Below are 22,256 nucleotides of genomic sequence, written 5' to 3'. Positions count from 1 at the left end.
ACCAAGAACAGTATATTATTTAAAAATGCATTCAAATTACAAAATAGAGTCCTTTAATGTGTACAGATATACATTATATAGCTTTTGCATAATCATTCACAACTTAAAAACACTTAACATTATAGCAATTTGTAAAATTCAACAGAAGGCCCAAAAGGTAAAACTGAAGACATCTCCCAGTAGAATAGACAAAGAAAGATAATGGGGAGAAAAAGAGAAGTAAACCATCAATCAAGGAGGTAAAATATCTGACGATATTATTTCCAAGAAGACAGAGTAGAAAATATAGAGGTGAGGAAATTATGAAATAAAAAAAAATTTCAGAACTCTGAAGCCTACCAAAACACATATCATGAAACTTCTGAAGCTGAGGAAGGTAAAAATCCTAAAAGCTTTCAGGGAGAGTGAAAAGAGTGACAAGGAAAAGCTCAGGAATAAAAATAGCTAATACTTCTCCAAAGCAACTTGGAAGTTAAAATACAATGGAGCGATACTTTTAAAATTCTGAGAGAAAATAATATTGCACCTAGAATTCTGTATCCAACAAAAGTTATCAGTAAGAGTAAGGGTAGAATAGATATTTTGAGGCCTGAAAGATCTAGAAAACATCTGTCTCCCATGCACCCTTCCTCAGAAGAGATGTTATCCTAACAAAACGAAGTATACCAGGAGCTGGCCCCATGGCATAGTGGTTAAGTTCAGTACACTCTGCTTCAGCGGCCTGGGTCCACATGTTTGGATCCCAGGGGTGGACCTACACCACTGATTAGCCATGCTGTGCCTAATGACCACCATACAAAATAGTGGAAGACTGGCAAGGATGTTAGCTCAAGGCTAATCTTCCTCAAGCAAAAAAAAAAAAAAAAAAGGGGGTTGGGGGAACACTGGCAATAGACATTAGTTCAGAATGAATCTTCCTCAGCAAAAAATAAAATAAAATACAGAAGTAAACCAATAAAGATGACAACATGGAATCCAGGAAACTGGAGATCCAATACAGTAGAACAGCAAAAGGAATTTCAAACGTGATCTGATGAGAAGATAGTAACCCATTTAGTAACCCTAGTGAGACATCAGTAACAGACTGGAGTAGGAAGATAAAGGTTAAAGGATATTAGGGAGAGGAGGGAAGGGAGGGAAATTATAGACCATCTAATGATGTATATAAATGTAAGAACCAGTACTAAGAAGGGTTGGAGAGTTTGGGAAGAATTAGTGATCCACACCTAGAAAATTAATCAAGCGAAAAACAAGCCAATAAACTCTAGGAAATAAAGAATGATAACAAAAGATAAACAAGAATTTATGTCTTGTAAGATACAAAATGAACCACAGAACCTTTTTGCTTTTTTGGCTCATCAATGAGCAATATTTTTATTTTTAAAACTACTCTAAGACCCGACACAACTTTATTGAGAAGATGGGGGAAGGGTAAAAGAGTGAAATCTTTATATATCAGAAAAAGAAGTTCATAGATTATACCTAAAATTGATAGATGAAGCAACAGCAATATAATATTATTTCAGAATATAGACACTAATATCAAAACCAACATTTGAAAGAGCTGAAAAGAGAAATAGGGCTGAGGAGACAGGAGACAATGGAGTTTTTTATTATAGGCCTTTTCCTACCAATTTACTTTTTAAGCTCTGTACATATTACTTGTATTTATACATCAGTATCATACACACCCTTCCACTATCTGAGCTTCTCCTATTTTCTTCTCAGTCCTACTCCTATTATTATCAGCCTGATAAGACTATTACTCAAGTAGAGTTACATGCTGCCCAACTGAGTGAAATATGCTTACATTTAAGCACACACAATGATAAAAATATCTAAATGCCTAAAATAAAATATGTAGGGCCGGCCCTGTGGCTTGGTGGTTAAGTGCGCGCGCTGCGATGCTGGTGGCCCGGGGTTCGGATCCCGGGTGCGCATCGAGGCACCACTTCTCCGTTCATCCTGAGGCCGAGTCCCGCATACAGCAACTAGAAGGATGTGCAGCTAAGACATACAACTATCCACTGGGGCTTTGGGGGGAAAAAATAAAATAAATAAAATCTTAAAAAAAATAAAAAAAATAATAAAATAAAATAAAATATGTAGCTTCAATTAATAAAATAATAACAACTAACCATTCATGTGGGACCTACACGTCAAAACTAAATTACTTTTAACCTGGATTCTATAATTCTATCTAACAACAAATATAGCAATGGATCTAACATTTTCCCTGGCCTGGCACTGCTGAACACATGAAAGGACTGCTAATCTAGAGTATCCAACCTCAGCGAAAGTTGTTTTATTTATGACCTAATTTCTGAAAAGCACTACTTTCAACAGTGGTCAATATCAATATCCCACTAGTCAAATTAATTAATGCCAAAATAAAAAGCAGAGCCTTAAAGAGTGGAAAACATACATTAACCTGTTCAAAAGCAATAGCTTCTGAAACTGTTCTAAAAAATGAAGATTATAAACAATGAAAAATAAAAGCAATAGCCTCAAACATTTATTAAGTACAAATGACAGGTATGAAAGGTACAATTTTTAGACTGAAAATACAAAGGTCAGACAGAACTTCAACCCTAGCTGACACTCAGAATTCTTTTAGGGGAGAAATCTTGAAATACAGTTTAAAAAATAGATAGGTAGGAGACAACGAACAGTCTTGAACACCTGCTAAGGAATGTGGAATTTACAAAATATAAACCTAAGCATGTTTTGTAATAAGCTTAAAACAAGGCTAAAAACACTAGCAACACTTTCAACACGAAAGATTATGCCTTGTGGTATCAATGCTTTTGTCACACATGATATTCCGTTCAGACCCTTATATGCTATTTTCCTAATTTATATTCTTCAATTTGTTCTCCTCATCTTCTCTCTCCATTCTATGAATTAGTTTTCCTCCCATTCCAGTCCCAATTACAATATTAATAAAATAAAATAATGATAATCTGTTAAAACCAACATACATAACTAACTTCCCTGACCTTACAGACAAAACAAAGGAGTGGTAGCTATATGACTGCTATACAGCCATTAAAAATGATGACAGATAATATCTGATGACATGGAGAGACTGATCACAGTTGACTATACAAAAAAATCAGATTATAAAACATACATGTAGTAAAATAACATCTCTGTAAATTTTTAAACTGTTCACAATCTCATACCAATGTTATACAAAAAGTTAGCAGTTACTCTGGGTGGTGGCATGCTTTTATTTTATTTTTTTACTCTGATTCTCTGTATTTTCTCCAAGATTTTACGAGTGTATCATTCATTCATTCATTCATTCATTTATGTTTTGTGAGGAAGATCAGCCCCGAGCTAACATCCATGCTAATCCTCCTCTTTTTGCTGAGGAAGACCGGCTCTGAGCTAACATCTATTGCCAACCCTCCTCCTTTTTTTTCCCCAAAGCCCCAGTAGATAGTTGTATGTCTGCTGCACATCCTTCTAGTTGCTGTATGTGGGACACGGCCTCAGGATGGCCGGACAAGCGGTGTGTCAGTGTGCGCCTGGGATCCGAACCCGGGCCTCCAGCAGCGGAGCACGCGCACTTAACCACTAAGCCACTGGGCCAGCCCCACAACTGGATATTTTATTGTCACTTCTTCTCTCTTTTATTGGCATGAACAATTAAGATTGTAACATTCTACTTTTTAGTACTTTTGACTACCAGCAAAAGATTGTTCATACTTAACATGTGAAAAGAATTATAAATGTTACAAACTATTTTCCAGTTCAGCTTTTCATGCTTTAGCTTATGTACCCTTCAATATATATTTCATTTTATAAATAAATTTTAACAGTTTTAATTAAAATAGGTGTTTATTAAGTTCTTTTGTCAGATACTGTGCTAACCACTTTGTTTATTCACAACCTCAAGAGCTTACAGAAGTTAACTAACTTGTCATAATCATCCAATACACAAGTGATGAAGCAGGACTAGAAGCCACATATATCTGGCTCCAAGGCCACACTCTTAACTACTACACTCTAGAGCAGCATGAGATAAAGCCAGAGGGTCTCTATAGTTTGGGGGCAAACATCCTTTAATATTCTGATGAAACCTACAAATTACTGCTTAAAACTGTACATATCAAAATTTCCTTTATAATTTCATTCCCATCCACAGACCCTCTTAAAAATTCCTGAGTATATACCTAGGATAAAAGTAAACTAGGAATGGGAAAATATAACTACCACACAGCTCTACCAATAACTAGTGGCGAGACATTAGGAAAATGATATTATTTCTCTAGATTTCATTTTATTTAGTGGTACAACCATAAACCCTGAAATTAGAAGTATGGTTTTATTCTAGTATAACATGTTGCCACCTAGCTGTAGTTACAATAAATAAAGCCAAAATTATGACTCAAATGCAACATTTCTCAGCAAATCCTTTAGACTACTAACGTTAATTTTAAATCATTAACCTATTAGTATTATGAAATATCCAACCATCTATCCTACCCATAATGAAAGCAACAACCACCACTGCTAAACTTAGTCAAAAAAATTCAGCTGGCTGAGACTCAGAAAAAGAGATGAGAATAATAATGGCACATAAGTTTTAAATAACTAAAATCTATCATCTTTTTTGGAACAAATATATGCACCAATTTTATTAACAGAAGGAAAAAATATAATAAAAATGAGTATTACTGTAGAGCAAATGCTATTTGAAATTAAACTATTCTGATAAACTCTATGATCAGCTAGACTGTGTGCCTTAAGACATTCATTTATGTTATCACTGCATTTAACATATTCATTAATCATCACACACAGTGCTTCAAACATTCTTTACCCATAAAAATTTTATAAGGACCAAGAAGTTTAAACAAGATAGGCACACAAGCAAAAAGAATTTTTAGCCATGACCAGCTAAAATCACATTGAGGAACAGGAATTTGCAAACGTTGTTACAAACTTTGGTTATATTAACGATTGTGTTCCCTTAAGTTTTATTCTCTATATTCTCAATATATGTATTATTTAAAAATTGGTTGAATATATATAATTATTATGGAAAAGGAACAAACAGCAAATGGCTTCCAGACAGACGGGTCAAAGTGACCTCTACCACAATACTGATTTGTTTCAAGGATTAAGTTTGTTATAGGTCTCTAGCTATGACGTAATGATTCTTTAATCTCCCAAAATAGTTATTTTTAGAATTTCAATCACTCCTATATTTTTAAGTAATGAAGGAGGGGTTAAAGAAAGAAAGATTTTTATTTTCATGTTTTAAAAACAAAACCATGAATAGCCCCATGAGTAAGGAAAAGAAGATCTAATAAATATTGATAAACTGTCATTTAATTTCATATGGAATACAACTCAACATCCTAAAAGGAAAATTTGATGACAAACAATGCCAATTTAAAACACAACTCACAAAGTTAGTCTTCAAAATACTTAAAGATGCATACCTCTGTGTCCAGGAATTGATATAAGCAAATATTTTGAGAGTATGTTCCTTTCTGAGCTGCAGTCCATCACCACCTTCTATATCTGATACTGAAATAAAGTAGAAAAAATAATTTGTAAAATTATGAATAAATAATGATAAACCAATATTAAAGCCAATACTTAGAAAAAAGCCTAGATTTACAAACAAAAATATTTCAGATAATTATTTTTTTGCTTTCACCAAAGAAAATAAATCTTTAATCAATGACTAATTTGAGCCTAAGAAGAGATTTTTAACAGACATAATTTTGGGGGGGAAAAAAAAGAAGACACTTTGCCAGTTTTTCTGGTATTGTCTCTCAACTTCAAATCTACCATTCTGTTCTATGCTTTGTGATGCTGGGGCTGGAACTCTGCAAGCCACATTGTTCATTTCTAGCTGGATTCCTGTTAAGATGTTCCTCCAGTGCCTACATGGCACTAGGAGACTAGATGGCAGGAGAACAAGGACATCTCTTCTTGCTGTATCTGAAAGCATCACTTAGTAGCAGCATGATTCCAGGCTCCAGCTCCAAGAACCAATCTCATGATACCCCTCTCAGAGGTACCAGAAGTAGCCAAGGAGCATCCCTTCCTTGAAGTCCTAGCTTCCTTCACAGGGCCCACTTCTAAGTGATTAGATTCTGACAACCCTCTTTCCTTTGTTTCCCCAGCCTTAGGGGAGATTGGCCACTTCCTGCAGTTGTTGTCATTGTCGTCATCAACATCATCATCTCTGGGTGTCCTCGGGGTTCCCTCCTCGCTCTTTAAAACTCCCACATCTGTGTAATTACTTGTCTTTATTAAATTTCCTCTTCAAGTCCCTGACTGGACCCTGACAGACACACAGGCATTTCATATACAATATGTACTACTATGAAAGGAATATAAAGTTAAATCCAGAATAGAAACTGTATAAAGAAATACAGGGGCCGCCCCCGTGGCCTAGCGGTTAAGTGCATGCACTCCGCTGCTGGTGGCCTGGGTTCGGATCCCAGGCATGCACCGACGCACCACTTGTCAGGCCATGCTGTGGCGGCGTCCCATACAAAGTGAAGGAAGATGGGTACAGATGTTAGCTCAGGGCCAGTCTTGCTCACAAAAGAAAAAAAAAATGAGCAAGGACAATTCACAAATGACTAATAAATGTGAAAAATATTTAAAAAAAAGAAATACAATTTAGCGAATGGTCCAAGTAAGTCTTCTAAGATAAAATGTTTGTACAAGATCAGGGGTCAGCAAATGTTTCTGTGAAGGGCCAGAAAGTGAATATTTTAGGATTTGCAGGCCATACAGTCTCTTTCACAACTAGGCAGCTCTGTCTTTGTATCTTGAAAGCAGCCATAGACAATATATAAACAAATGAGCCTGGCCATACTACAAAAACAAGCAGCTGGCCAGATTTTGCACAATTAGCCATAGTTTGCCAAACCTATAACAGAGAAAGCCCAACAAGATAACATAACTCACAGCATTTAAATCTGCACTGTGTCTAGAAGTCATCATCTATGCATTCATCTAATACCTGTTGAACATTACATCTGCTAAGTAGTAGACATACAATGGTATATGAAATAGGGACAGTCCCCACCTCATGGAACTTAGTCTAGTGATGAAGAAGGACAAAAAGACGTAAATGAATAAATCATAAAATTCATACATATAGTGATAAATGCCAAGCAGAAACCAAGGAGAGTATTGTATAACAAATAAGCATAAGCCACCTCAGAATGGATAATCAGGAAGACTATCTAAGGAGGAGGTGATTTTTAAGCAAAGACTACAATGGTAAGAATTCAGATATTAAAAAGAGAAAAAGAAATTAAAACATTCTAGGGAAAGAAGTTCACATTTAAAGAGAATCAGTAGGATAATGTGAAGGGAGATCTAAGGATGATCACTGTGCACAGACCCCAAGAACACTAGTTGAGATAAGAATAAGAGAATAAAATGGCGCTAGGTAAGGTGGTTCAGAGGTGGGGGGACTAAACACACAATTTACATTTAATTCACATGAAAAGAGTTTTACTCAGTTACAGTAGTCTTAAACGTCTCAAGCTTGCGGAGGAATTAGAACAGATGAAGACAAAACTCAACACACACGTGCATACAAATTGGCAACTACTAATGATAAGAATGAAAGAAATTGGGGCCGGCCCCATGGCATAGCGGTTAAGTGCACACGCTCCACTGCTGGCGGCCTGGGTTTGGATCCCGGGCACGGACCAATGCACCGCTTGTCAAGCCATGCTGTGGCAGCATCCCATATAAAGTGGAGGAAGATGGGCACAGATGTTAGCCCAGGGCCAGTCTTCCTCAGCAAAAAGAGAAGGATTGGAGTGGATGTTAGCTCAGGGCTGATCTTCCTCAAAAAAAAAAAAAAAAAAAAGAATGAAAGAAATTATACAAGGCAAGAAACATAGTTACAGTATACTACCTGGCTCAGCAGGGAACAGTGTTTACATAGTCCTAGTAACATAAATACCCAATAGTGATCCAAAAGCAACTGGAAAGGCATGGCAAAGGTAAAAACACTAATTCTCTTCTCCCACAGAAGGAAATCAACAGTTGAAAATATGTATCAAGAAATAAAAATATGGGAGGCTGGCGCAGTGGTTAAGTGCACGCATTCTGCTTTGGCAGCCTGGGGCTCGCCGGTTCGGATTCCGGGCATGCACCAACGCACCGCTTGTCAAGCCATGCTGTGGCAGCGTCCCATATAAAGTAAAGGAAAATAGGCACAGATGTTAGCCCAGGGCAAATGTTTCTCAGCAAAGAAAAAAAAAAAAAAAAAGGAGGATTGGCATCAGATGTTAGCTCAGGGCTGATCTTCCTCACAAAAAAAATAAATAAATAACAATATGGGGCCCGCCCCGTAACGTAGTGTTGAGTTTGGAGCGCTCCACTTCTGCAGCCCAGGCTCACAGGTTCGGATTCTGGGCACGGACATACAACACCCGTCAAGCCATGCTGTGGTGGCAACCCACATACAAAAGAGAGGGAGACCGGCACAGACGTTAGCTCAGGGCCAATCTTCCTCAAGCAAAAAGGGGAAGGTTGGCAGCAGATGTTAGCTTAAGACCAGTCTTCCTCAACCAAAAAAAATGAAAGAAAGAACAATATAATCTTATTATTTAGACATAGGAAGGTAAAAGCTGAGGGGAAAAAGATCAGATAAAACAGAAATGGATTACCTGGGGGGGGGGGGCAGCAAGAGACTGCTCTTTTTTGTTATAAGCCTTGCAAAACTATTTGAGACTTTTAACAAGGCACATATATGTAATAAAAATTACAACAAAACAAAAAAGGAATAGAGCTCATTATCCAGAAGTTATTTCTTATGAATAACATTCACACTATAACTATTTCGGGACTGGTATTAAAGAAAAGTTTAAATATCAACCATTTGTATCCCTTATTCCTAAGTAGTTTGCAAAAATATATTGTAAGTAAAAATTTTAACTGGAGGAAGGGGACATTTTTTAAAAAAATAAAGACTACTTTTACTGGAGTGACAGAGGAGGAACCCAAACTGAGATGAATGAAATGAAAAGTACAATCCATGAGAATGAAAACAGGTAATTACGTTAATAAAATGACTCTCCATCAAAATGTCTAAAATTCAAATGCAAAATGATTAGTGAAATAGTTTCGAAAGGATACAGACAGTATCATATCATTTGTTAACAATTTTAACAAAAAAAAAACCTGTGTTGTTATGACTCATATACAATTATAGAACAAATACATACACTGTAATAACATACATCCATGTCAAGAGAATGGTTACATCTGGGGAAAAGGAAAAGGGACAGGAGAGAGCAAATGCTTTTTAGCAGTTTCAGTCAATTTTTCTTTCTTTTTTAAAAAAAATAATATGTAACTATCTATTAAATTTGGCAGATAAATGTATACCTTACTTTTAGGGTTTTTTTCTATAGGTCTGACCTATTTCATAATTAATTTTTTCCAGTTAAATATGCCAGATTCAACATATACTTTCGTCTACACTTCCTCCCAAAACTCCACCAAAACGATGAGAGAAAATAAAATATAAACACACAGGGGCAAAAACAACTAAATTGTGAGAGAAAATGGTACCTAACTTAGTAAAGCCATAACAAGCTAAAAAATCAGGCTGACAGTGGGGAATAGAAGCAGGTTAACTGTGTCCCATGAAATCTGCGAAAACCTCAGGAATTGGAAACAGTGAGTACCTCTGAAAGCAGGAATACAGGTGGGGCTAAAAAATATTCAAGTCTTATTAAGAAGCAGTTAAGACATACACCCATTCTCTGACCCACACCACACTCACACACACAAACACACATGATCTCCAAAACACTGTTTCCTCTCTGGAGATACTCAGCCAGAGATCTGGTTTTCAGAAAGCCAGACCACTGAAAGCCAGGAGTATCATATTGAAAACATGTAAAACCTCTGTACAAGCATTTCCTACTATGTCATGTAAGGATTCCTGAGAAGCCACATGTGATACAAAATCTTTGACTAAAGAATAATGAGGCTAACAATAAAACAAGATTAAAAGCAGACTACTCCAAACCTATGAAACTTTACAACCAGAACACTGACAAAAATCAGGAGCTAATCTGATTTAACATAAAAAATACTAGCACAGGAATGATGTCAGCATCATGGTGGAGTGTGCTCTTCTCTTAGACTCTCCCCACTAAGATAAAAGGAAAAGGACATTCACAAACCAACAGAGGACATTCACACAACACAAAAGACGTCTGAGAGACCCATGCAGCCATACGTCTGAAGGTGGAGGTGCTGGACCCCCCACCAAGAGGAAGTGGAAGGAGGTAAGGGGATCTCCTCTCCCTCCTTGGCAGTGACCCAGGGTGCGGGAGCATGCGTGGCTCTGAGAAAAGGAGGAGGAGGAATGGCTCTCATGGGAACATCTTTGCTCTCAAAGTTCCCTCAAAGCCCACAGGAAAGCTCCACACAGAGGAGGCTAAGCTATTGTGGTAGTGTCTTCATCAAGCCAGCACACCAGGAGAGCAGACAGCGAGGGCAGAGCGAGAACACCCCCGCTTGCACACACAAAATGAAATACCCCTCTCCCCCTCCCAGACAGCCAGTCAGCCAGAGGACCCGGGCATGTGCTAGTAAAGCAGCAGCTGTGAGCAAGCTGGTGAGCCACAATCGCAGACAGGTCCTGTCAGCATAGATTCAAAGGACAAGCACAGATACCAGGGATCGTGGTGGGCTCAGAATACACAGCTCCTCACCATCCCCCCAGTGGCGACAGGTGGAATCTGCAACCAAATACCATCACTATGCAAAGGCACAAATCCATGCCGCCAAATAGTATGAAGAAATATATTAATATTCCAGACCAGAAGGAAAATGACAAGCACCCAGAAATCAATGGTGAAGGTACATAAATTTGCAATCTAAATGACAGAGAATTCAAAATGGCTATCATAAAAAAAAACTCAATGAGTTACAAGAAAATGCAGATAGATCAATGAAATCAGGAACAAAATTAATGAACAGAAGGAATTCTATACAAAAGAGATTGAAACTATAAAGAAAAACCAATCAGAAATATTGGAGATGAAAAACAAAATGGATGAGATAAAGAAAAATCTGTAGTTGCTGAATAACAGAGCTGATAACATGGAGGACAGAATTAGCAATGTGGAGAACAGAAATACAGAAATACTTCAGACGGAGGAGGAGAGAGAACTAGGATTATAAAGAAATGAGGAAATTCTCTGAGAAATATCTGACTAAATTAGGAAATGCAATATAAGGATTATAGGTATTCCAGAAGGAGAATGGAGCATAAAGCTTGTTCAAAGAAATAATACCTGAGAACTTCCCACACCTGGGAAAGGAGCTGGAAATACAAGTAAAAGAAGCTAATAGAACTCCTAATTATATCAATGTAAAAAGACCTGCTCCAAGGCATGTAGTACCAAAACTGGCAAAACTCAAGGACAAAGAAAAAAATTAAGTGCAGCAAGGCAGAAGAAAATAACTTAAAAAGGAACCCCTATTAGGCTGTTAGTGGATTTCTCAACAGAAACCTTACAGGCTAGGAGAGATAGCATGATATATTCAAAATTCTGAAAGACAAAAACTTTCAGCCAAGAATACTCTATCCAGTGAAAATATTCTTCAGATATGACGGAGAAACAAAAACTTTTCCAGATAAACAAAAGCTAAGGGAGTTCATCACCACAAGACCCCACCCACAGGAAATGATCCAGAGGGCCTTCATACCTCAAAAAATAAAGGGTTTACAACCCCTTGAGCAAATAGATAAATAGGCAGACAAATCAGGAAACTGCAGCTCTCTATCAGAACAGGTTAGCAAACAATTATAATATTAAAGATAAAGGAAAGGAAAACATCAAAAATAAATATAATCTCATCATTTTAACCACAAACTCACAACACAAGATGGAGTAAATTGTGACAACAATAACTTAGAAGGGGAAGAGGAAAAGGATGGAATTGGCTTAGACTAAGGAAACAAGAGGCAATCAGAAAATGAACTACCTCATCTAGGAAATTTTTTTATACAAACCTCATGGTAACCACTAAACAAACTGTCAGAAATGATAAAGACAAACCATCTACCAAACTGAACTGGTAGTCGGAAATACACAAGACGAGAAACAAGGGACATAAGGAATAACTGGAAAATGAGTGACAAAATGGCATCATTAAGCCCTCATATATCAATAATCACTCTAAAAGTAAATGGATTGAATTCTCAGATCAAAAGACACAGAGTGGTGGGATGGATTAAAAAGCAAGACCCAACAATATGCTGTCTCCAAGAAACACATCTCAGCTCTAAAGACAAACACAGGCTCAGAGTGAAAGGATGAAAAACAATACTCCAAGCTAATGGCAACCAAAAGAAAGCAGGTGTTGCCACACTGACAACGTATACTTCAAGATAACACAAGCAGTGAGACTTAAAGAAGGAAGTACATAATGATAAAACAGACAATCCAACTTATGAATGGATAAAGAAGATGTGGTATATATATATATACAGTGGAATACTAATCAGCCATAAAAAAAGACAGAATTGTCCCATTTGGAACAACAAGGATGGACCTTGAGGGTTATTACATTAAGAGAAATAAGCCAGACAGAGATAGACAAACACTGTATGATTTCACATATACATGAAAGATAAACTAACATATGGCCAAAGAGAATAGACTAAAGGTTACCAGAGAGGAAGGGGGTTGGGGGGTGGGCATAAGGGTAAAGGGTCACATTTATACGGTGACTGAGAAATAATAATGTACAACTGAAATTTCACAATGTTATAAACTATTATGACCTCAATAAAATTGAAAAGAAAAATACTAGCACAGTTAAATCTCTGTTGGCATTTGCACCTAACCAGTGTCAATAAACCTGCAGCTTTAAACCATGAGGCCCTTGCTTCATCTTTTGATATGAAGGTGCCTGAGGGCATTCAATTCTAATAAGGATCATTTCCCAAAAACTAAAGATGGAATACAACCATTCTCATGAATCTATAATTTTAATGACTTAGCACCTACTTCACTTTCTCCATGTATCTTTTACAAAGTAGAAAACATAGAAGTCCTTGAAGGCAATAAAAGCAATCACCATATGCAAAACAAGAAGGCATTTCTGAGGACTGTCAGCTTTGTTACTGTTTCTTCATATACTGGTGTGGTCTTTTCTTTAATCACAGGAAAGCTTGTGTGGATCAATGTAAAACATTACTGTGACGGAGGAAAATCCCAAATGAACCAGTAAGATGTTCCATTATACTCATACCATTCCTCTATTTACCAATGTTGTATATGAGCTTAATTTTTACTTAAAAAAAAAAAAAACCTTGTTTTAGATCAGGCTATATACACAACGTCGAGACTTTACGGCACTCTTCCCCTACTCAGCTCCAGAAACGCTGAAAGTCCAAATAGGAGGTTGAAAGATTCCTCTCTGGCAGTACCGACTAAACCAAGAGGGGTAAAAAAATTCTCTTGACCAGGGAGAGAACGAAAAGTCATAAGGCAAAAGTATATACCAAACAAATGGATAACAAGGTAATAGCACCTGAGGCCTTGGAAGCCAAAGACACTACTGCCCATCAGGGAGAAGATCCTGACAATGAAACCTAGCTGGCAACCATGACAGAATAAGATATAGTGGGGGATGAGATAAGGCAACTACTAAAGATAAGCTCTTGGTTTGGATGATTTCAGCAAGAAGAAGAAACCATAATACACAATGCCAGTTTTCCTTCCACAGCCTGAAAACACAGGGAGTAGATCCTTCAGGGTTGCAATGATCCTTCTCTAACACAAAACACAAATGACACACATTCTGGAAAAAGCATATGTATGGTCAGACACCTATCCCCACCTGAGGCCCACCTGGTAGCCTAACTGCTCACCAACACAAGCTTTTCAACTAATTCCATTATATCTACTCCATAACCAGAAAGGTAGGGGGAAGGACATCTTATCAGGGCTCTCCAGACACACAGCGAATAGTGTATACAATGGTTAAAGATTGAAAGCTTCTCCTCTAAGATCAGGAACAAGAAAAAGTAGTCACTTTCACAACTTCTATTCAACATAGTATTGGAAGTTCTAGCCAGAGCAATGAAGTAAGAGAGAGAAATTGGAAAGGAAGAAGTAAAATTACCTCTGTTGACAGATGACATGATCTTATATGCAGAAAACTCTAAAGAGTTCACAAAAAAACCCTGTTAGGATAAATGAATTCAGTGAAGTAGCAGGGCATAAAGTCAACACACAAAAATCCACTGCATTTCTACATATTAACAATGAATGATCTGAAAAGGAAATTAAGAACACAATTCCAGGAGCCGGCCTGGTGGCATAGTGGTTAAGTTCGTGTGCTCTGATCCTGGGCGCAGACCTACACATTGCTCATCAAGCCGTGATGTAGCTACATCCCATATATAAAATAAAGGAAGACTGGCCCAGATGTTAGCTCAGTGACAATTTTCCTCAAGCAAAAAGAGGAAGAGTGCCAACAGATATTAGCTTAGGGCCAATTTTCCTCACCAATAAAATAAAAATAAAAAACAGTTCTCACATAAGTGACAACCATTCTGAAGATAAAATTGATTAGTATCCTTTCACACATCATATAAAATTAATGTAAGCTGAATTAAAAAAAAAAAAAAAGAACATAATTCCATTTACAAGAGCACCAAAAAGAATAAAAGATTTAGGAACAAACTTAACCAAGGAGGCAAAAGACTTGTATACTGAAAACTACAAAACACTGCTGAAAGAAATTAAATGCAAATAAACAGAAATCTCATATTCATGAAGTGAAAGACTTAACATTGTTAAATGTCAACACTGCCCAAAGTGATCTACAGAGTTAATACAATTCCTATTACAATCCCAACAATGTTTTCTGCAGAAATAGAAAATCCCACCCTTATACTCATATGAAACTTCAAGAGACCCCTAATAACCAAAACAATCTTGAAAAAGAAGAAAAAACTTGAAGACTCACACTTCGTGACTTCAAAACTAAGTACACAAATCAAAACCACAATGAAATATCACTTCTCCCCCATTAGAATGGCTACTATTAAAAAAAGTAGGGGCCAGCCCAGTGGCATAGCAGTTAAGTTTGCATGTTCCGCTTTGGTGGCTCAGGGTTCACAAGTTTGGATCCCGGGCACGGACCTATGCACCACTCATCAAGCAATGCTGTGGTGGTATCCCATATGCAAAACAGAAGACGACGCGCACAGATGTTAGCTCGCGGCCAATCTTCCTCAGGAAAAAGAGGAAGGCTGGCAACGGATGTTAGCTCATGGCCAATCTTCCTCAGGAAAAAGAGGAAGACTGGCAACAGATGTTAGCTCATGGCCAGTCTTCCTCACAAAAAAAAAAAAAAAAAAGAATTTAAAGCAGGATCTCAAAGAGATACTTGTACACCTATGTTCACAGCAGCATTATTCACAATAGGCAAGAGGTAGAAGCAACCCAAATGTCCACCGACAAATGAAAAAATAAAAAGTGGTGTGCATATAAAGAGTATTAGCCTTAAAAAGGAAGAAAATCCTATCACATGCTACAACAGGGATGAACCTTGACGACATTATCTTAAGTAAATAAACCAGTCACAAAACAACAAATATTATATGATTCTACTTAAATGAGCTACCTTGAGTAGTCAAATTCATAGAAACAGAAAATAGAAATGGTAGTTGTAAGGGTCTGGAGGCAGAGAGAAACAGGTAGTTGTTTAATGGGTATAGAGTTTCAGTTTTCAAGATGAAAAAGTTCTGGAGATCTGTTGCACAACAATATGAATATGCTTAACACTACTGAACTGTACACTTACTGGTTAAGATGGTAAATTTTATGTTATGGAATTTTTACAATTAAAAATTTTTTTAATTAATTTTAGAAAAAGGAGATAGGGAAACCCAGGCTGGAGTTTAAAAGAAGCCACTTGTCTTTACAAATCATCAGAGATCCATTAAAGCCCACAGTATAATACACAAAAAAACGAAGAAAAGCAGGCAGGCAGGCAACTTCACCCAGAAATCCTTCCACCATTTCCTGAAGAGGAGGAACTATATTCCAACCCCAAAGGGTCAACCATCTGGACAGGGAAGAGGGCAAGCAAGGTGGAGGAATTGTCACATTGGTCTCAATAATACCAAAAATCGCCCAATGGCAGAGATCAAAGTAGAACTAGAAACATCAATGCCAGGCAATACCCAAGGGTGCGAGAGTTGCCATCCCCCAAGCAAGAAAAGGAAATTCGGTAACTAAAAGAAACGTACCCACCGGCACAATACATTGGGGGGGGGGGGGGGAGCGGGCTGAAAAGAAAATGGTTCTCACCACTAAGATTAAAAAAAGAAAATGCTGAACCAGCCTTGATGATCCAGTGGTTAGGGTTTGGCACGCTCTGCTTCAGCAGCCCAGGTTCAGTTTTCAGGTGCAGAACCACATCACTTGTCTATCAGTAGCCATGCTGTGGTGGTGACTCACATAGAAGAACTACAAAGACCTACAATTAGAATATACAACTATGTACTTGGGCTTTGGGAGGGCAAAAAAAAAAAGAGTAACATTGCCACCAGATGTTAGCTCAGGATACATCCTTCCCAGCAAAAAAGAGAAAAAAAAAAAAAAGCCAATAAAAACTTCAAGATCAGAAATGGACAGCACCGACAGCAAGCACAACCCCAAAAGGAAACGTGAGAGGATGGGAGTTATAACCCAGGGGTCTAGTGAGAAACTACTGGTAGCTATGACCCAGATCTTACCCAAAGCAAATGGTTACGTATTCTCATATACAATCTCACAACTTATCAGAGGAAAAAATTCATGACCACTGAGCAGGCCAAAGCTGATGAACATAACCTCATATATTTCAGATCCAAAGAATTCCTGCCCCGAGGCTCTGAGAAGCCAGCAAGAAATGTACTTTCAGCAAAGTCTCAAAACAACAAAAACTACAAGAAGCTGAGCCCTATCTAAAACCCTGGCCAGCACTAAGGTTAGTCACTGTGGCCAAACCAGGTGGGCGAAATGGCTAAAATAAGTACAAACGGCTCCAGAAGTTGTTCCTTGGCTTTACAGAAATTGCTCAACTAACGCTTGATATTAAAACCTATTAATGCACATTAACCAATCTTTTAAAATGGGGCCCTTTCTTAGGGTTTTGGCCCACTGACTGAAATCCTGCATTTTATCTTGCATTTAACAAGAAACAAAAGCAGTGCACTGTCTATCATTTCCATTCCAGCTTTTATTTTTTCTTTTTTTTGCTGAGGAAGGTTCACCCTGAGCTAACATCTGTTGCTAATCTTCCTCCTTTTGTATGTGAGCTGCAGCCACAGCAAGGCCACTGACAGACGAGTGGCATAGGAATCAAACTCGGGCCACTGAAGCAGAGTGCACCAAACTTAACCACCAGACCACTGGGACTGGCCCCATTCCCAACTTCTATTATAGGAGTTTGAACACTAACTCAATTTGCAGAGCAATCTAAATACAGAACACTTTCTAGGTTTTTTTAAATCTCCCAACCTTTCTGTCTCAACCACACCTAATTCAAGAAAACTTTTTATTACAATTCGTCATGATCAACTCTTTCCAACTCTTCTTTTTTCTTTTTAATCTAAAAAGCAGAACATGGAAACAGTCTTGGAAAGGGTTAAGGAAAGTTTCATAAAAGAAGTAACAACTAAGATGAAAGACAAGAGTCAGAAAAAACGGAAGCAAGAAGGACAGTCAGAAAAGAATAGGAAGGCAGGGTGATGACAAAGAAGTCTGCAGGGGATGGAATCCTAGTCACAAGGATCATCACGTGCAAAGGTTCAGAGAATTAAAAGAGATGACACATAATGTACTGGATAACTGCTGAAAAAGGGAATGGGAAGGTAAGATAAAGCTGTTAAAAAAGCTAATAAACCTAAGGCTTAATTCACTAAATAATGCAACAAGATTCAGTCAGAAAATTCTATAAACAACCACAAATCATAAATACTCAAAATCTGTTGCCTTGAAAGTGAAGGGTTAAATGATCTATCACCAGACCTGGAGCTACAAGCACATTTAAAAGGCTATTCAAAGGGCCAGTTAAACAAATATAAGCCAATTAACAAAGGTACTATACAGTTACGAACATGGGGGAACTATCATCAAACAAATTTTAACTTTTAATATCTTAAGTGTTTTATTCTTTTGCACATATTTGAAATTTTTCATAAAAAGTTCTAGTAAAAGCTTCAGAGATTAAAAAAAAAAAAAAACATTCCCTTGAGTAACAATAATCAAGATTGACAGGCAGACCTCTGATCAAAAGAATAGAATAAAACCCTCAAAATGTTAAAATAGTGATGGCACCATCATGGCGAAGGAAGCCTACCCCGTAGACTCTCTCCTGATAAGATATAACAAAACTGACATTCACATACCAACAAAGGACACTCCCACAACACAAAAAACGTCTCAGATACCCACGCAAACATACATCTGAAGATGAAGATGCTGGAACCCCTGGAGGAAGTAGAGAGAGGTAAGGAGAAATCCTCCCCGTTCCCACTCTATCTGCGACTCCAAGTCCGCATGGCTCCCCTGGTGGGGGGGGGGGCCCTCTGCAGGGAAACCGTGGCTCTCCAAGTTGGCTCACAGCCTGTGTGAAATTCGCACATGGAGGAGACAGAACTGTTGTGGGGCTGCCATCAACATCTGAGCACCCCAGGAGAGCAGATAGCAAGGGAAGAATGAGAAGCCCCCTGACAGGGCAGGCAAGAGAGAGAGCCCTTCCCCAACACACGCTCAGCGCAATGAGTCCACCAGAGCGCCTGAGAATTGCAGTGGGCTCAGAATATACAGCACTTGAACCCCATCCCGTGGCAGCAGGTGGAAACTGCGACCAGATATTTTTAGGAAGAGGCAAAACAAGCCAACATAGGCAGGCAGGATGCAAAAATATACTAAATCTCCAGCCCAGGAGGAAAATGACAAGCACCCAGAAATCAACCTTGAAGGCAAAGAAATTTATAAGCTAAACGACAGAGAACTGAAAACAGCTATCACAGAAAAGCTCAACGAATTACAAGAAAACAGAGACAATTCAATGAAATCAGGAATTTCTTCACAAGAGATTCAAACCATAAAGAAAAACCAATCAGTAACATTGGAGATGAAAAACACAATCGAGGAGATAAAGGAAAATCTAGAATCTTTGAAGAACAGAGCTGACAATATGGAGAAAATAATTAGCCTTATTGAGAATAGGAATGCAGAAATGCTCCCAATAGAGGAAAGAGAACAGAGGCTAAAAAGAAGAAATTCTCCAAGAAATATCCAACTCAATTAAGAAATGCAACGTAAGGATTATAGGTATTCCTGAGGGAGAAGGGAGGGAAAAAAGAACCAGAGCTTGTTCAAGGAAATAATAGCTGAGAACTTCCCAAATCTGGGGAAGGAGCTGGAAATATCAGTGAATGAAGCCAACAGATCGCCTAAATATATCAACATGAAAAGACTGTCTCCAAGGCATATAGTAGGAAAGCTGGCAAAAGTCAATGACAAAGAAACAATATTAAGGGCAGCTAGACCAAAAAAAATGACATACAAAGGAACTCCCATCGGGCTCTCAGCAGACTTCTTGACAGAAACTTTACAGGCTAGGAGAGACTGGAATGATATATTCTAAATTCTTAAAGACAAAAACTTTCAGCCAAGAATACTCTATCCAGCAAAAATATCCTTCAAATATGATGGAGAAATAATAACATTCCCAGATAAACAAAAGCTAAGGGAGTTCATTGCCACGAGACCCCACTACAAGAAATGCTCAAGAAGGCCCTCAGGCCTGAAAAAAAAAAAAAGAGAAAAGGGATACAAAGCTTCGAGCAAGGAGAAACACAGGCAGACAAAATCAGAAAAATTGCAGCTCTCTATCAGAATAAGTTAGCAAACACTTAATTATAAAAATCAAAGATTAAGGGAAGAAAAACACCAAAAATAAATATAACCTCACCACTTTAAACACAAACTCACAATACAAGATGGAATAAGTGGTGACAACAGTAACTTAAAACAGGAAGAGTAAACAGATCAAATTGACTTAGTCTAAGGAAATAAATCGTCATCAGATAATGGACTATCTCATCCACAAGATTTTTTATACAAACCTCAGGGTAACCACTAAACAAATAATCAGAACAGGGTCACATACAATAAACAAAGAGAACACTAAAAGAGTCATCATACAGAACTACCAAACCGAACTGGTAGTCCGAAACACACAGGACGAGAAACAAAGGAAATGCAAAAGAACCGGAAAATGAGCGAAAAAATAGCAACATTAAGCCCTCAGAAATCAATAATCTCTCTAAATGTAAATGGATTGAACTCTCAGATCAAAAGACACACAGTAGCGCAATGGATTAAATAAAAAGCAAGACCCAACAACATGCTGTCTCCAGGAAACACATCTCAGCTCTAAAGACAAACACAGGCTCAGAGTGAAAGTATGAAAAACAATGCTCCAAGCTAATGGCAACCAAAAGAAAGCACGTGTTGCCATACTTATATCAGACAAAGTTCACTTGAAGATAAAACAGGTAGAGACAAAGAGGGGCAACATATAAGGATAAAACGGACACTCCACCAAGAAAACATATCAATTATAAATACATATGCACCCAACACAGGAGCACCAAAGTACATAAAGCAACTATTAACAAACCTAAAAGAAGATAAAAACAACAACACAAAAATAGTAGGGGATCTTAACACCCCACTTACATCAATGGATAGATCATCCAGAGAAAAAGTCAATAAGAAAATAGTGCACTTAAACGAAAAACTAGATGAGATGGATTTAATAGACATACACAGAGCACTCCACCCAAAAACAGCAGACTACACATTGTTCTCAAGTGTGCAGGGAACATTCTCAAGGATAGGCCATATGTTGGGAAACAAGGCAAACCTCGATAAACTTAAGAAGATTGAAATAGTAACAAGCGTGATTTCCAACCATAATGCTATGAAACTAGAAATCAACTACAAGAAAATAACTGGGAAACTGACAAAGATGGGGAGACTAAACAACATGCTACTGAACAATGGATCATTGATGAAATTAAAGAAGAAATCAAAAAAATATCTGGAGACAAATGAAAATGAAAACACGCCATACCAACTCATATGGGATGCAGCAAAAGCAGTCCTGAGAGGGAAACTCATAGCAATACAGGCCCACCTTAACAAACAAAAAAAAATCACGAATAAGCAACCTTAAAGTACACCTAACAGAACTAGAAAAAGAAGAACAAAGCCCAAAGTTTGAGAGAAGAAAGCAGAAAGAGAGAATAATAAAAATTAGAGCACAAATAATTGAAATTGAGACCAAAAAAGCAGTTGAAAGGATCAATGAAACAAAGAATTGGTTCTTTCAGAAAATAAAATTGACAAACCCTTAGCCAGACTAAGAAAAAAAGAGAGAAGGCTCAAATAAATAAATTAGAAATGAAAGAGGAGAAATTACAACAGATACCACAGAAATACAAAAGATTATAAGAGAATACGATGAAAAACTATATGCCAACAAATTGGACAGTCTAGAAGAAATGGATAAATTCTTAGACTCTCACAATCTCCCAAACTGAACCAAGAAGAAACAGAGAATCTGAATAGACCAATCACAAGTAAAGAGATTGAAACAGTAATCAAAAACCTCTCAAGAAATAAAAGTGCAGGACCAGATGGCTTCTCCAGAGAATTTTATCAAACATTCAAAGAAGATTTAATACCTATACTTCTCAAACTATTCCAAAAAATTGAATAAGACGGAACACTTCCTAATAATGAGGGCAACATTACCTTGATACCAAAACCAGAAAAGGACAAAACAAAGAAGGAAAATTATAGGCCAATATAGCTGATTAACATAGATGGAGGGCCGGCCCCGTGGCTTGGCGGTTAAGTGCGCGCACTGTGCTGCCGGCAGCCCGGGTTCGGATCCCGGGTGCGCACCGACGCACTGCTCCTCTGGCCATGCTGGGGCCGCGTCCCACATACGGCAACTAGAAGGATGTGCAGCTATGACAGACAACTATCTGCTGGGGCTTTGGGGGAAAAATAAATAAATAAAAAATCTTTAAAAAAAAAAAAAAAAAAAACATAGATGGAAAAATCCTCAACAAAATATTGGCAAACCAAATACAGCAATACATTAAAAGGATCATACACCATGATCAAGTGGGATTTATACCA

General features: G+C 37.7%; 1 protein-coding gene across 1 annotated transcript in view; it reads right to left on the bottom strand.

Annotated features, from left to right (window-relative positions):
- USP34 (ubiquitin specific peptidase 34) overlaps window positions 1-22,256 on the bottom strand; it is a 243,433-nt gene that overhangs the window by 177,453 nt on the left and 43,724 nt on the right. The window contains exon 2 of the mRNA XM_087436699.1: window positions 5,457-5,544. Coding sequence (XP_087292825.1) covers window positions 5,457-5,544 — 88 coding nt within the window. The remainder of the gene's footprint in view (window positions 1-5,456; window positions 5,545-22,256) is intronic.

This window comes from Ceratotherium simum, chromosome 11, assembly GCF_057802395.1.
Source record: "Ceratotherium simum simum isolate JZ-2026a chromosome 11, ASM5780239v1, whole genome shotgun sequence".
Lineage (NCBI taxonomy): Eukaryota > Metazoa > Chordata > Mammalia > Perissodactyla > Rhinocerotidae > Ceratotherium > Ceratotherium simum.
Note: the sequence above shows the minus strand (reverse complement) of the source record. Positions and strands in the feature narration are given on the sequence as shown.